General features: G+C 43.9%; 2 protein-coding genes across 2 annotated transcripts in view; both read right to left on the bottom strand.

Annotated features, from left to right (window-relative positions):
* dpep2 (dipeptidase 2) overlaps nucleotides 1-3855 on the bottom strand; it is a 105457-nt gene extending 101602 nt beyond the window's left edge. The window contains exon 1 of the mRNA XM_063066832.1: nucleotides 3781-3855. The gene's annotated coding sequence lies outside the window, so the exon portion shown is untranslated. The remainder of the gene's footprint in view (nucleotides 1-3780) is intronic.
* LOC134356159 (myosin-16-like) lies at nucleotides 2548-13970 on the bottom strand. Its single transcript, XM_063066833.1, has 2 exons — nucleotides 13278-13970; nucleotides 2548-2833 (listed from the first exon to the last, which is right to left on the bottom strand). The coding sequence occupies exons 1-2, from the start codon at nucleotides 13946-13948 to the stop codon at nucleotides 2614-2616; spliced, it is 891 nt and encodes a 296-aa protein (XP_062922903.1). The 5' UTR covers nucleotides 13949-13970; the 3' UTR covers nucleotides 2548-2613.
* Between the last annotated feature and the right edge of the window lie 1889 nt (nucleotides 13971-15859).

Raw genomic sequence — 15859 nt, 5'->3', positions numbered from 1 at the left:
GATGGGAAAAGCAGTGAAACTGAAGCCCAAGTGGAAATTTATATAAAGGAATCGCTACTACCATCAAGTAGAAAGCAATGACTGAAGCTACCACTCTAATATTTGGGACACATGCAGCCTCAGTACAAACTGTTTATTTGCTTGATTGTATCAACCAGCAAAAATTCTCTAGTTTCTTCCAGATGAGAATCTATTCAACCAGTCTAAGAGAAGCACAAGTATTTGGACCTCAAAGGAAGAATTGGCATGGGAAGCAAGATAAAGTGTGTATGTAGATGAAGCGCATGTTCCACGCAGACGGACACTAGAGGAGCAAAAGTGTATTTAAACCATTTGAAAGCCAAGAAGAGAAAGGGTCTGAAGTGAAAAAGTGAAAGCTTGGGATAGACATACAGTGATAATGGGTGGTGCAGGGGAACATTTCCGGTAGAGATCTAGGTTCAGTCTTGTCTCTGTGGATTTTCATGTCCTCCTTGTGACCGCGTGGATTTTTTTTTAGATTAGATTATGAGGACACACAGTCCTCTTTTATTGTCATTTAATAAAGCATGCATTAAGAAATGATACAATATTTCTCCAGAATGATATCACAGAAACACATGACAAACCCACTTAAAAACTAACAAAAACCACATAATTATAATATATAGTTACAACAGTGCAAAGCAATACCATAATTTGATAAAGAACAGACCATGGGCACAGTAAAAAGTCTCAAAGTCTCTCGAAAGTCCCATCATCTCACGCAGACGGTGAACCTCCAGCGCCGCAAACTTGCCGATGCAGCATCCTGGAAGCATCCGACCACAGTCCGACTCCGAGTCCGTCCGAAAGCTCCGAGCCTCCGACCAGCTCTCCGACACTGAGCACTGAGCACCATCTCTGCCGAGCACTTCAACCCCGGCCCCGGCAACAGGCAATAGGCAAAGCCGAGGATTTGGGGCCTTCCCCTCCGGAGATTCTCGATCGCACAGTAATAGCGGCAGCAAAGTGGGCATTTCAGAAGTTTCTCCAGGTGTTCCTCCGTGCTTCTCATGGCTATCTCCATCAAATCAAGATTGTGCACGGCATCCTAGTTCACAAATACAATATCAATTCGGAGCGGCCGCTCGCGCTGTGTGGCGCTGTCATCTTCTCCTCCCTCCCTTGATGTTCTATTTTCCTCCTGCATCCCAAAGATATGTGTTTCCCTTTTTTTTGTTAATTGGCCACAACATTGATCCTGGTGTGTAAGTAAGCGGTAGAACACAGGGTGATTAATAGGAATATGGAAGAGAATAGATCTTCGGAAAATAATAGGAGGATGGACTTCCTCTGTGAGCTGGCGCTGACTCAGAGAGCCAAAGTGACCTCTTTCTCTGCATAACACAATATGGAAATGGAACCCTAAGCATTATTATCATTAATTTATCGCAGGGAGTACTTTGTTGATGGTTATTTATTGAAGTAGTTGTCTACTGAGTGGACACCCACTTCTGCCCAAAATGGGTGGAACACAACTGTATCTAGGTTTCCTCACAACTTTGAAGGAAGTTGTTTTCCATCCATTGAGTGTACGCTGGCTCATAAAACAAACTCATTTTCCACTAAATTTCCCACCAACTCCTTCCCTCCCCCACCTCCCAGATTCTGCCACTCATCCACACATTAACAGGCAATTTAAGGAGGCCCTTTAACATATGGTCACAGGGAGAACATACAATGCCCACAGAGAGGACACCAAAAGTAGGATTGAACCCTGATCGCTGCAGCTATGAGACAACAGCTTTACAAGACGTGACGTCCACAATGACATTTGCAACCCCTCCCCCCCAGTCAAGAGTGATTTGTGTCAGAAAACTCAGCCAGTTTTCATGCCTTTTGTGTGCACCATTCCTTTAAGTCTGGCATTTTTATATTTCCCCAATCCTTCTTTTCACCAATGGTGACCTAATCACCAGCTTCATTACAACTATGCTATGGAATCCGTATAAACTTGTCGAATTCTTGTTCACTCCTATTCCCTGATTAAGCTTTAATCAGGATGATTAGGAGTTTAATTTACAAGGAAAAATGTATTTTTCAATTCCAATGTTCCCAGTGACCCTTTGTAACTTGCATACAGCCAGCATTTAAGTCTTTTGGATTTGGATTCAGACATGGTTAAGGAGGACCTCTACTCCGCCTGGACCACTTCAGTGATCAGAAAAGTATGTTCCATTGGCAGATGACTCTTCTTTCGAGCTGTTGCTCAATGAAGTTCATGTCCTTTGTGTCTTTAGATGAAATCCACACTGTGATTCAGAGGGAAGCTCTTCAGCCACTGAGAGGAGAAAGTTAAGAAAGATCCTGATGGTGACGTGTCTTCTGGTGGATAGCAGCAAAATGTTTCTCTAATTACCATTAATAGCCTTGAATCCTTATTTGAAAATGGTCTTGATATCATCAATTATGAAATGCACTTTTCCCAAATGACCAAAGCTCTTCATTGAGGTTTGGGATTTCAGTGAAGCTGTCATCTGCTCCAAGGCCTTTTGGCTCTTACTTGATATATAGCCTTCTCGGATACTTGTCAGCCAGAAATAGCAGTAAGGCTGGCCTAGAAAGATTTCCATGGGATGGCATCGATGGTACTTACGTCAAGGACAGACTTGCAGTTGAGGAGGTCTTGAAGTGCTTCTTCCAGTGGGAGTTGACTATCTCTGGTCCTGATGGGTTCACCTCCATTCCTGGTTCTGAGGTGGGGCCTCGAGTGTTTGGCCTTTCTGAGTGATTTGCTGCCCTCCTGTGTTCTCTCCATCCATCATCTTTTATTAGGTGCTGGGTTTTCTGTAGGAACATTGCCTTGAGGTGCCTGTAAAAACATTCATGATCTTTCTTCAGCAGTGCTTCTGATGTTGGGAGATGTACTAAAACTTTCCAACCCAACAATCCTAGTTTACAACACAGGTTCCACAGATATTCCATTGTTTGTTTAGTTACCCATCATTCCTTAGTTGTATTATTTTATTCAGCAGGTTCCAAGGCCTTTGCTGATAAAATGGAAAGTAATTGTGAGCCAAGTGTAAGATTAGATCAGGCTAGGCTGGGTTGAAAAACTTCAATTCAATCATAGGAAAAACTTGAATTAGATTGTAAAATGTTTAACTTTGTTTTGAGTATAGAGCTGAAAGTACTTACAGGGGAACTTACTTCTTTATTGTACCTATGTTCCAGACTATTAGTCAGTTATTGAGGTAATTTCTTCATTCCTTGCCCTGAGCTAATATTGATTCTGATAGAATTTAGTTCATGCTTTGAACTGTGGAGCCACAAAGGCAAAAAAAAACTGAAAAGACTATTTTTAAGTTAGTATGATCTTAATATTTTTCATAATGCAAGATAAAAGTTTTTTTGAACATTTGTGAACCAGTAAAATATTACTTGAAAGATTAACCTAATATATTGTGACACCTTACACTGAGCAAGCAAATTAGACCAAAGAATGCTGTAAAATAAACCACTTAATTGTTTTACTCTTCTAACTCAACTTAATTGACTGCTTCAAGTAGCAATAATGGTTGTCTGACAGGGTATAATTGGCTGAAACTTGCTGAGGACCACCTGGGATGAAATCTGGCAGTCAGTCACTCTAAACAACATATTACTTTATAGTAAATCTGAGCCAGTGACTGAAATCTAACATGTCAAACTGGTTTGGTGACACGAATAAACATGAGAAAGTCTGCAGATGCTGGAAATCCAAAGCAACGCACTTAATATGCTGGAGGAACTCAGCAGGACAGGCAGCATCAGCCTCACCTGCTGCGGCATTGATGTGGCCCGACCTGAGTTTCAGCATTTTGTCCGTGCTTAGGTGACACTAGCTCTTTTAAAGAGCTTCTAATTTCCTGTGAATTGCAACGAACAAGCATTACGACCTTAATGCTACACAAAAATGAATGAAACCATTAAAATTATCACACTACATTCACAGATGAGAAGGGTTTCATTGACGGATTAAAAATGTCATTCACGTAATAAATCTCTGTAACTAGTGATAATCAGCTTAAAAGCAAGAAGCCTACACGGTGTCAGCTCTAAAGGTGGTGACTGCTGATAGCCTTTCAATAGGTGGCAGATCTCAGTAAATGTATTTCCGGTGAGATGAAGTTAATGGACCCAGTGCTACTTTGTCAAGAATGATCACTTGTTTCTGTCTGAGAGGTTCTAATGAAATTTTGTCCATCTTGTCAATGATGCTTCAAAATATTGTAGCCCCCTCACTAGGCTCACGTGCAAACTTGGCTCGTGAGCCGGCTCTGCTAACAGCCGTGTGGCTCAGCAGTGAGAAGGCCACCTTTCATAAACAAGACACGGCTGGAGTCAATGTGATTTGGGTCCAACCAAACAGGGCAGTTGGGATGTTCTGACTAATGGAACCCCGATTTGAGCGAATGCCTTGTAAATATTGCTCATACACAATTATCAATCAGCAAGAAATAAGAGATCATACACCACATACATTTAGAAAGAGAGTGTATTTACTAATTTCGGTTTTATTTGACAGTTATTAGAGAAAGGAAATAAAAAAATAAAGGGGCTTATTAAAAATTATTAAAGAGTCATCCAGCTGCAGCTCCTAACAAACCACGTTAGGGAACTGGAGCAGGAGCTGGATGACCTGCGGATCATTCGGGAGAATGAGGAGATTATAGATAGTAGCTACAGGGAGGTAGTTACGCCAAAGGAGCAGAGCACAGGAAATTGGGTCACTGTCAGGCGAGGGAAGAGGAAAGGGCAGGCTGAGCAGGGTTCCCCTGTGGCCATTCCCCTCAACACCAAGTATACCGCATTGGATACTGTTGGGGGGGATGACTTACCTGGGACAAACTGCAGTAGCCGCATCTCTGGCACTGAGTCTGGCTCTGCAGTGCAGAAGGGAGGGGGAAAAAGAAGAGAGCGGTGGTGATAGGGGACTCAATAGTTAGAGGTGCAGATAGGAGGTTCTGTGGTCGTGACAGAGAATCCAGGATGGTTTGTTGCCTCCCGGGTGCCAGGGTCAAGGATGACTCTGATCGATTGCATGACATTCTGAAGTGGGAGGATGATCAGCCAGATGTCGTGGTGCACATCGGTACCAATGACATAGCAAGGAAGAGTGAGGAGGTCCTGGAGAGTGAGTATAGAGAGCTTGGTAGGAAGTTGACCTCAGAGTGGTACAAGTCCCTGAAGACACAGTTAGCCCCATTACTACTTAACACCTTTAATTGGATCTTGCAGAGAGGAGAAACTCCACCTTCCTGGAGAGAAGCGATTATTTCAGTTATTCCTAAAGAGGGTAAAGATAAACTAGAATGTGGCAATTATCGGCCAATTAGTGTTCTTAATTTAGATTACAAACTATTTACATCTATATTAGCGCGCAGATTGGAAAAGCTTTTACCTGGCCTAATCCATTTAGACCAGACTGGATTTATTCAACAAAGACAAACACAGGACAACATAAGGAGAACTCTGCACATATTAGAACAGGTTAATAAGAACGAGACAGAGACAATGGTAGTAGGATTGGACGCTGAGAAAGCTTTTGATTCGGTTAGTTGGGCATTCCTATACAGAGTGTTAGGAAGATTCGGCTTTCAAGAAAGGTTTATTAAAGTAATTCAGACTCTGTATGACAGCCGAACAGCCCGAATTAAGATAAATGGGGACCTCTCTGACTCCTTCATTTTAGAGAGAGGCACTAGACAGGGATGCCCAATTTCTCCTCTCCTTTTTGCGCTATATATTGAACCACTTGCCCAACTAATAAGACAGAGCGAAATCGTAAAAGGTATCAAGGTGGCAGGGATTGAACAGAAAGTGGCATTATTCGCAGATGATGTTTTGGTCTATCTGAGTGAACCAGAAAAATCATTTATAGGATTGTTTACACTGTTGGATGACTTTGGGAAAATATCAGGTTATAAAATAAATGTAAAGAAAACGCAGGTTATGTCCCTAAATTATACACCATCCAAAAAATTGCAGGATACAAACGATCTTAAGTGGGAAGCTAAATCATTAAAATATTTAGGAATAACCCTGCCGAAGGATCTTTCAACACTGTCACAGGTAAATTATGGGCCATTAATCTCAGAGATAAAAGCAGATATGCATAGATGGAATCTTATCCCCTTTTTAAGTTTAAATTCAAGGATAAATACTATAAAAATGAATATTCTTCCTCGGTTATTATATCTTTTCCGTACTTTACCAGTGGAGGTGGATGATAATCAATTCAGGGAATGGGACAAATGGATTTCCCGCTTCATTTGGCAAGGAAGGAAACCTAGAATTCGATATAACACCTTACTGTTAGGGAAGGAAAGAGGAGGTATGGTTCTTCCTTGCCTGAGAAATTATTTTTATGCCTCACAGATAACCCCTCTGTTATATTGGTGTAATAGGGAATATAAGGCTAGATGGAAGGAAATAGAATTTGGATTAGTTGACAGTTTTCCTCTTCAGGCCTCAATAGCTGACAAAGGATTGATGGCCCAGTTGGAAAAATTTAATAATGCTTGGATAAATCTTACATTAAAAGTATGGCAGAAGGTGGTTAATTCATGTGGAATTAATAACATGCTAAAACTCTTTAGATGGTGTGCATATGATACCGAATTCCTTCCCAACAGAGGAGATAAAAGATTTGAGCTATGGAGAAAGAAAGGTCTTACAACCTACCTCTCATTTATAGATAAAAGAGTATTACAAAGTTTCCAAATCCTGCAGGACAAACATGGCCTAGAACATAATGACTTTTTTAGGTACCTTCAAATACGAAACTATGTTAACCAGAGTTGTAGATATACAGACCTATCAACAGTAGAATTAGAATTTTTCAAGATTCTGAATTCGGCTTGCAGTTTAATACCTAGTAAATCAGTTTCTCGCCTATATAATGCACTCTCCCATGCTAAAAATGTAAATACACTGTATATTAAAGAGAAGTGGGAGAAAGAAGCGGGGTTGGTACTTTCAGAGGAGGCTTGGGGGAAAATCTGCAGCTTTCAATGGTCCTCGACTAATTCTTTGACTTGGAGAGAACATTGTTGGAAAAACATTATAAGATACTTCAAGACCCCATATCAGGAAAAATATAAAGATACAAATGTGATGTGTTGGAGAAGGTGCGGCTCCAAGGAGGCAAATCATTTTCATATTTTCTGGGATTGCCCTAAATTAAGTCTATTTTGGGAAGGTATTCATAGAACATTAGTTAAGGTACTTAGGTCCCAGATACCTCTGAACTTTGAGACGCTCTATTTGGGGCATGTATTGTTCCTTGAACAGAAGGAAGATATAAAGTTGCTGCAGGCCCTCTTAGCGGCAAGTAAGAAATCAATCACTAGAAAATGGCTAAATCCAATACCACCTACATTAGAAGATTGGTACGAAATTATCTTGGAAATATTTAAAATGGAAAAGTTGACCTACTCCCTGAGAACTCAAAAAAAAACATTTTATCAAATCTGGAATAAATGGATTGAATATATAACCCCAATGCGAGCAGACTTTAGATGACTCTCCTAATGATTTATATTGCTCTTCTCATCAACACAGTAATATTGCTAACGTAAGCACCCCTAGTCTAAATGTTTGTTGTTTTTTTTGGAAAATAGAGAATTATCACAAGTAAAGGGAAAGATTTGGGAAAGGGATAAAAAAAAATGAAAAAATTAAGTAAATAAGTACATAGGGATTGGATAATTATGTCTGCGGGCAGGAACAAGCACGAACAAATTGGGATATAAACACCTATAATGGTGGTATATAGGCTTGTATGCAACATTTTGGACCAGTGGAAGTGGTCCAGAAGGGTTGTATGGAAACTATTATTACCATTTTTCTTAACAACTAATTTCATTACTTAGCCTAATAGGTTAGATTTACCACAGTACATAATTATCTATTTAAATGTTTATTTTCCTTTTATATCATCTCAATGTGTACTTAAGAATGTATAAATAATTGTAGTTTTATACATATAAAAAAATGGAAAAGGTTATATGTGTGAAAAAAGTACATGATAATTGTGAACTCCTTATCCAAATAAAAATAAAATTTAAAAAAAAAGAAAAGCAGGACCTCGAGGGTGGTAATCTCAGGATTGCTACCTGTGCTACATGCCAGTGAGGGTAGGAATAGAATGCTCTGGAGGATGAACAAGTGGCTGAGGAACTGGTGTAGGGGACAGGGTTTCAGATTTCAGGATCATTGGGACCTCTTCTGGGGCAGGTGGGACCTGTACAAGAGAGACGGGTTACACTTGAACTACAGGGGGACCAATATCCTTTCAGGGAGGTTTGTTAGTGCTATTGGGGAGGCTTTAAACTAGATTTGCAGGGGGATGGGAACCAGAGTGCCAGAGCTGACAGTGTGGCTGGGGTGAAAATAAATGTTGTTAAAAGTTCAAGGAAATCCGCTAATAGAAATGTTGTGAATGGTGGTAAAAATCTTCTGAGGTGTATATTTCGATGCTAGGAGTATTGCGGGGAAGGCGGATGAGTTGAGGGCATGGATTGAAATGTGGAATTATGACGTTGTAGCAATTAGTGAAACTTGGCTACAGGAGGGGCAGGACTGGCAGCTTAATATTCCAGGGTTCCGATGTTTCAGATGTGATCGAGGCAGAGGAATGAAAGGTGGGGGAGTAGCACTGCTTGTTAGGGAAAATATTACAGCAGTACTCAGGCCGGACAGATTAGAGGGCTTGTCTACTGAGTCCTTATGGGTGGAGCTGAGAAACAGGAAAGGTATGGCCACATCAGTGGGATTGTATTACAGACCACCCAATAGTCAACGAGACTTGGAGGAGTAAATCTGCAGAGAGATAGCAGGCAACCGCAGGAAACATAAAGTTGTGGTGGTAGGGGATTTTAATTTTCCATATATTGATTGGGACTCCCATACTGTCAGGGGTCTAGATGGTTTAGAGTTTGTAAAATGTGTTCAGGAAAGTTTTCTAAATCAATATATAGAGGGACCAACTAGAGGGGATGCAATATTGGATCTTCTGTTAGGAAATGAGTTAGGACAAGTGACAGAAGTCTGTGTAGGGGAGCACTTTGGTTCCAGTGATTATAACACCATTAGTTTCAACTTGATCATGGACAAGGATAGATCTGGTCCTAGGGTTGAGGTTCTTAACTGAAAGAAGGCCAAATTTGAAGAAATGAGAAAGGATCTAAAAAGCGTGGATTGGGACAGGTTGTTCTCTGGCAAGGATGTGATCAGTAGGTGGGAAGCCTTCAAAGGAGAAATTTTGAGAGTGCAGAATTTGTATGTTCCTGTCAGGATTAAAGGCAAAGCGAATAGGAATAAGGAACCTTGGTTCTCAAGGGATATTGCAAACCTGATAAAGAAGAAGAAGGAGTTGTATGACATGTATAGGAAACAGGGAGTAAATAAGGTGCTTGAGGAGTATAAGAAGTGCAAGAAAATACTGAAGAAAGAAATCAGGAGTGCTAAAAGAAGACATGAGGTTGCATTGGCAGTCAAAGTGAAGGATAATCCAAAGAGCTTTTACAGGTATAGTAAGAGCAAAAGGATTGTAAGGGATAAAATTGGTCCTCTTGAAGATCAGCGTGGTCGCCTATGTGCGGAACCAAAGGAAATGGGGGAGATCTTAAATAGGTTTTTTGCGTCTGTATTTACTAAGGAAACTGGCATGAAGTCTATGAAATTAGGGGAAACAAATAGCGAGATCATGGAAACTGTACAGATTGAAAAGGAGGAGGTCCTTGCTGTCTTGAGGAAAATTAAAGTGGATAAATCCCCGGGACCTGACAGGGTGTTCCCTCGGACCTTGAAGGAGACTGGTGTTGAAATTGCAGGGGCCCTGGCAGAAATATTTAAAATGTCGCTGTCTACAGGTGAGGTGCCGGAGGATTGGAGAATGGCTTATGTTGTTCCGTTGTTTAAAAAAGGATCGAAAAGTAATCCGGGAAATTATAGGCCGGTAAGTTTAACGTCGGTAGTAGGTAAGTTATTGGAGGGAGTACTAAGAGACAGAATCGACAAGCATTTGGATAGACAGGGACTTATTAGGGAGAGCCAACATGGCTTTGTGCGTGGCAGGTTATGTTTGACCAATCTATTGGAGTTTTTCGAGGAGGTTACCAGGAAAGTGGATGAAGAGAAGGCAGTGGATATTGTCTACATGGACTTCAGTAAGGCCTTTGACAAGGTCCCACATGGGAGGTTAGTTAGGAAAATTCATTCGCTAGGTATACATGGAGAGGTGGTAAATTGGATCAGACATTGGCTCAATGGAAGAAGCCAAAGAGTGGTAGTAGAGAATTGCTTCTCCGAGTGGAGGCCTGTGACTAGTGGTGTGCCACAGGGATCAGTGCTGGGTCCATTGTTATTTGTCATCTATATCAATGATCTGGATGATAATGTGGTAAATTTGATCAGCAAATTTGCTGATGATACAAAGATTGGAGGTGAGGCAGACAGCGAGGAAGGTTTTCAGAGCCTGCAGAGGGACTTGGACCAGCTGGAAAAATGGGCTGAAAAATGGCAGATGGAGTTTAATGCAGACAAGTGTGAGGTATTGCACATTGGAAGGACAAACCAAGGTAGAACATACAGGGTTAATGGTAAGGCACTGAGGAGTGCAGTGGAACAGAGGGATCTGGGAATACAGTTACAAAATTCCCTAAAAGTGGCATCACAGGTAGATAGGGTCGTGAAGAGAGCTTTTGGTACATTGGCCTTTATTAATCGAAGTGTTGAGTATAAGAGCTGGAATGTTATGATGAGGTTGTATAAGGCATTGGTGAGGCCGAATCTGGAGTATTGTGTTCAGTTTTGGTCACCAAATTACAGGAAGGATATAAATAAGGTTGAAAGAGTGCAGAGAAGGTTTACAAGGATGTTGCCGGGACTTGAGAAACTCAGTTAGAGAGAAAGGTTGAATAGGTTAGGACTTTATTCCCTGGAGCGTAGAAGAATGAGGGGAGATTTGATAGAGGTATATAAAATTATGATGGGTATAGATAGAGTGAATGCAAGCAGGCTTTTTCCACTGAGGCAAGGGGAGAAAAAAACCAGAGGACATGGGTTAAGGGTGAGGGGGGAAAAGTCTAAAGGGAACATTGGGGGGGGCTTCTTCACACAGAAAATGGTAGGAGTATGGAATGAGCTGCCAGACGAGGTGGTAAATGCAGGTTCTTTTTTCACATTTAACAATAAATTGGACAGATACATGGATGGGAGGTGTATGGAGGGATATGGTCCGTGTGCAGGTCAGTGGGACTAGGCAGAAAATGGTTCGGCACAGCCAAGAAGGGCCAAAAGGCCTGTTTCTGTGCTGTAGTTTCTATGGTTCTATGGTTTCTATTACAATTAAAGCAGTCTAAATGTGCACATCACTGGATCTTGTATTCTCCAAAAGCGAGACGTGACCGTTACTCACGGCACTGAACTCTCATCACAAATGGCTCCAAATGTTGCCAGGTGTAAAAGCTCTCAAGAACTTTGATCACATGTGAACATCATCAAGATTCAGAAAAATGCAAAGCTATAATGGCAGCCAGTGGTGAGCAGTGTGTCACAGGGGTCGGTGCTGGGCCCGCAGCTGTTCACAATATACATTAATGATCTGGAAGAGAGGACCAAGTGTGGTATATCTGAGTTTGCTGATGATACTCAATTGAGTGGAAAAGTAAAACGTACAGAAGATACCGAGAGTCTTCAGAGTGACATAGATAGGTTAAGTGAGTGGGCAAGGGTCTGGCAGGTGGAGTACAATGTTGGTAAATGCAAGGCATCCACTTTGGAACAAAAAATGGAAGGTCAGATTGTTATTTAAATGGTAAAAAACTGCAGCATACTGCTATGCAGAGGGACTTAAGTCTGGCAAAATCACAAAAGGTTGGTTTGCAGGTGCAGCAGGCTATCAAGAAGGCAAATGGAATGTTGATCTTCATTGCTAAGGGATTGAATTTAAGAGCAGGGAGGTTATGCTACAACAGTATTGGGTACTGGTGAGGCAGTATCTGGAGTACTGTGTGCAGTTCTGGTCTCCATACTTGAGGAAGGATATACTGGCTTTGGAGGCAGTGCAGAAGAGGTTCACCAGATTGATTCCAGAGATTAGGGATATAGATGTAGCCCCCCGCCACCCTTAGGGCCGCTTGGCTCGCTGTCGTCTGGGGAAACAGCCCTTAGCCCCGCCAAACTGGGTAATTAGTTTGTGTGGATGTTGTGTGATGTACCCCACCCCACCCCACCCCACCCCACCCAAATAACACACAATACACCAGATGCAATTAAATGATTTACAGTTTACAGATATTACTGGAACTATATAATTAAGAGAATAAAATATAAAAGGAAAATAAAAGGCGCCACACTTATCGAAGTTCAATCTCTTCGTGCACAAAATAGTTCGAGCTCAAGGACCTTCGTCTTCACCCAGCGACCCCTCGGACCACCTCGACTGGCTGCCTGGGACCAACAACGGTGATCGACCAGACGCTCCACACGAGTCCGGCTCCGTCTCCTCGCCGAACGTCCTCCTCGGGGTCCGACCCCGTTAGCGGATATGACAGCACCTTGTCCATCCTCTGTCTCGCTCTCCCGCCTTCTGCCCCAAAACCCCGCGCATACAGTATCTTCAAATACACCAAAACCATAACAACTATCCCAATTGGTTAATAGCATCCTCTTATCACACTCTAAACAAAAACAAACTGTTTGCGCAAACTTTCTCAACGTTTAACACAACAAAGCCGCATTCCCCACATTAACATAACAAAGACGCCATTTTAATTAGCCTCCGCAATAACATAAAAGTCGAAACCCCCTTACACTCTCCCCCCACCAAATAAAGTCATGTCCTCATGACTTCTAAATAACTCGCCAACCAGTCCTGCAGACACACAACACACACATACACAGATACACACAGTGACAGTGCTCCCCAAACAGTGGACCTTACTCCCGTCCCACGGGCGCTACATAGGCCAAACTATCTGGGAGCTTCTTAACCCTCTGAGACCTCCGTACCCCCTCACCTAAACCCAAAAGGCTCAGACACTACTAGGGATACCTCGGGCCTGCTTGCCAACTCCTCTGTCACTCAGGCCACCACTACAGCTCGGAGCCCCCTATCCCGTGTCCAGGACCCCACCTCTCCTCCTTCCTGATCCTGCCTTAACTCAGACTGCCCACAGTTAGCCCTCCCGACTACACCTGACTCAGTGGGAGAAGGGCCGAAGGTCTCTTCCTCAATCACGGGGAAGTTAGCGAAAGGCATTATGTACCATATGTGCAGCACATCATCCTTCGAACCCGTATCCTTCCTCATTCCCTCGATTGGTAGCTGCTGTTTGAGTTTCTCCAAACTGAAACATTTAGCCGGGGCTACCCCTTCAGCCTCCTGCAGTCGAGATGTCAGCTTCTTCGGGGACTCCTTCAACTCTCGCCACAGCCTCAGTAGTTCTGACTCAGGGTTCCTGGCCATCTCAATCTGGGACGCAGTTACCCCACCAGCTTCTTCCACCCTGACCTGAAAAGCAGCAGTTAAAGAATGTTCAGCCTCCGGTTGTTTCTTCCTGAGGACATCTTCCAGGTCAACTTTCAGCTTTTCCACTTCATTTAAACTCGCGATAGTCATCTTCAGTGTCCTTTCAAGCGTCCGTCTCCCTTTCCCGAGATCTGTCCTCCATTTCTTCACCTCCTCGGGAGTGTAGTCAAACTCCCCTCCCTGGGCGCTCGGTTTTCTGTTGACCTTAGTCAGAACACTTCCTTGATCTTCCCCAACTTGCAAGTCTTCCAATCTGTTCTGGATCGATGTCTTGAGTTTCTGCTGATCCCTTCGAAGGTGGGTCGTTGTTTCTTCTCGCTGGATTAATTCGTCAGTACATGACCGCAGTGCGGTGCAAATCCCCTCTCTTCCCTGTGTCTCATTTAGTTTGACGACCTGGGTTTCCATCCCCCGGTCCACCACCGTCTGTCCCAACACCAGGAAGTTCAACTGGTATGTCGGGTCATTTTCCTCACATTGCACCAAACTCCTCCGGCCAAAAACTCCTCCACATTTGACACTTCGCTTCGATCGCCCGGGCTCAGCCACTCGCCTCGCCTCATAGCCCCCCCCCCCCCAGGCGAATCCAAGCTCTAGGCGGTCATCCACATACGTCAAAACTCCACACACCTTCACTTCCCCCATGGTCTTCCTCATGCCCCGCGGGAAGGATGCAGGGGCTCCGGATATGCCCTTGGGCATCTTTTCGGATCGAAAGAATCCTAGGGAACTAGTAACGGCCGTCTTCGGCTCAACAGCCGCACTCCTCAGGATCTGGCAACATCCACTCCTCAGATGCAGCACATTAAACCACATCACATAATCCACACACACACTGCCTTCATCTCCCACGCCACCAGGGTCCAGTTGCCACGACCTCTCTCTCACTGAGGTGTCTTCAGCGGTCAACTCCCCTCCCTCGTGGTAGTTCGGAGCATCTACTAAGAGGGTCTCACCCTCAGCTACTTTCCCCAAGCCGTACCACCGCTGGGTCTCGTTTAAATTCGGTACTGGCTCAAGGCTGCTACACACGTCCTCAGAAGCAACTCGACACGCTGGGTGCCCAGAAAATGCCTCCATGAACTCCAGGGTCATTAACCAATCGTCGTCTTCTGGATAACTACTGCCACTAGTACCCAAAGTCTCCGGTGCCCTTGCGGTTGTCAAGGATAAATGTTTCAGACACCGGTTGTAAAACGAACTGTACAACAACTTGATCTGTGCGCCGGGGTCGAGGATAGCTTTAGCATCGCTTCCCTCTATCCATAGCGACACCCTGGGGCGTGGTCCCTCTAAGCCTTCAGGAATAGGGTCTTTTCCTTCTGGAAGTTCATCGGTACATTGCTGGGAACGTGCTTCCCCAGAGACCCCAAGCCGTTCCCCCACTGGGCCTCCACTAAGTTTCCCGACATCTCTCTGATCAGCTGAACAACTGAAGGAGGGGCTGATCCCCTGAAATGATCCCCCTGGCACTGCAAGCAATTTAGCCGCCCTCCTAGCCAGAGAAGATACACTGAAAACTTTCCCCCCTTTCAGATAACTGGTAGCTGTCTCTACGGTGTAAGTGAACCTGACAGCTCTAACACCGTCACCAGCCCGCCTACTTAAACTTTCAACCAATCCCTGTCGCTCTCCCTCCACCGAGCACTGCCACTCACCTAACAACTGAGAGATCCGCTCCGCCCACGTCTCGCACGCCTCTGCCCCTCTTGGGGTGGACACTATCCCAAGTGCCAGGCGGAGCCTGCCAGAGCTAGAACATTTATTCGCAGACCCTACCTCCAAATCAGACCACTCTTTCCTCTCTCTCCCAACCGCATGGGCAGCCCCGAGTGCCACCTCCAACTCGTCAATGCCAGCCTGAACTCGAACAAAGACCGCAATAGCCCTCGGCCCCGCCAAACTGGGTACTAGTTTGTGTGGATGCTGTGTGAGGTACCCCACCCCGCCCAAATGACAGGCAATACACCAGATGCAATTAAATGATTTACAGTTTGTAGATATTACTGGAACTATATAATTAAGAGAGAATAAAATATAAAAGGAAAATAAAAGGTGCCACACTTATCAAAGTTCAATCTCTTCGTGCACAAAACAGTTGGAGCTCAAGGACCTTCTTCTTCACCCTGCGACCCCTTGGACCACCTCGACCGGCCGCCTGGGACCAACAACGGTGGTTGACCAGACACTCCACACGAGTCCGTCTCCGTCTCCTCACCGAACGCCCTCCTCGGGGTCCGACCCTGTTAGCGGACACCACAGCACCTCGTCCATCCTCTGTCTCGCTCTCCCGCCTTCTGCCCCAAAACCCCGCGCATA

The sequence above is a fragment of the Mobula hypostoma genome, chromosome 14, assembly GCF_963921235.1.
Source record: "Mobula hypostoma chromosome 14, sMobHyp1.1, whole genome shotgun sequence".
Lineage (NCBI taxonomy): Eukaryota > Metazoa > Chordata > Chondrichthyes > Myliobatiformes > Myliobatidae > Mobula > Mobula hypostoma.
This window is presented reverse-complemented; position numbering and strand designations above follow the sequence as displayed.

Excerpts from the sequence above, each read along its gene's own strand:
- LOC134356159 (XM_063066833.1), bottom strand. The coding sequence starts at position 13,948 with ATGGAAACCCAGGTCGTCAAACTAAATGAGACACAGGGAAGAGAGGGG. Across the intron at positions 2,834-13,277 it reads GATGATGTGCTGCACATATG|GCACCTCAAGGCAATGTTCC; the intron begins GTACATAATGCC and ends ATGTTTTTACAG.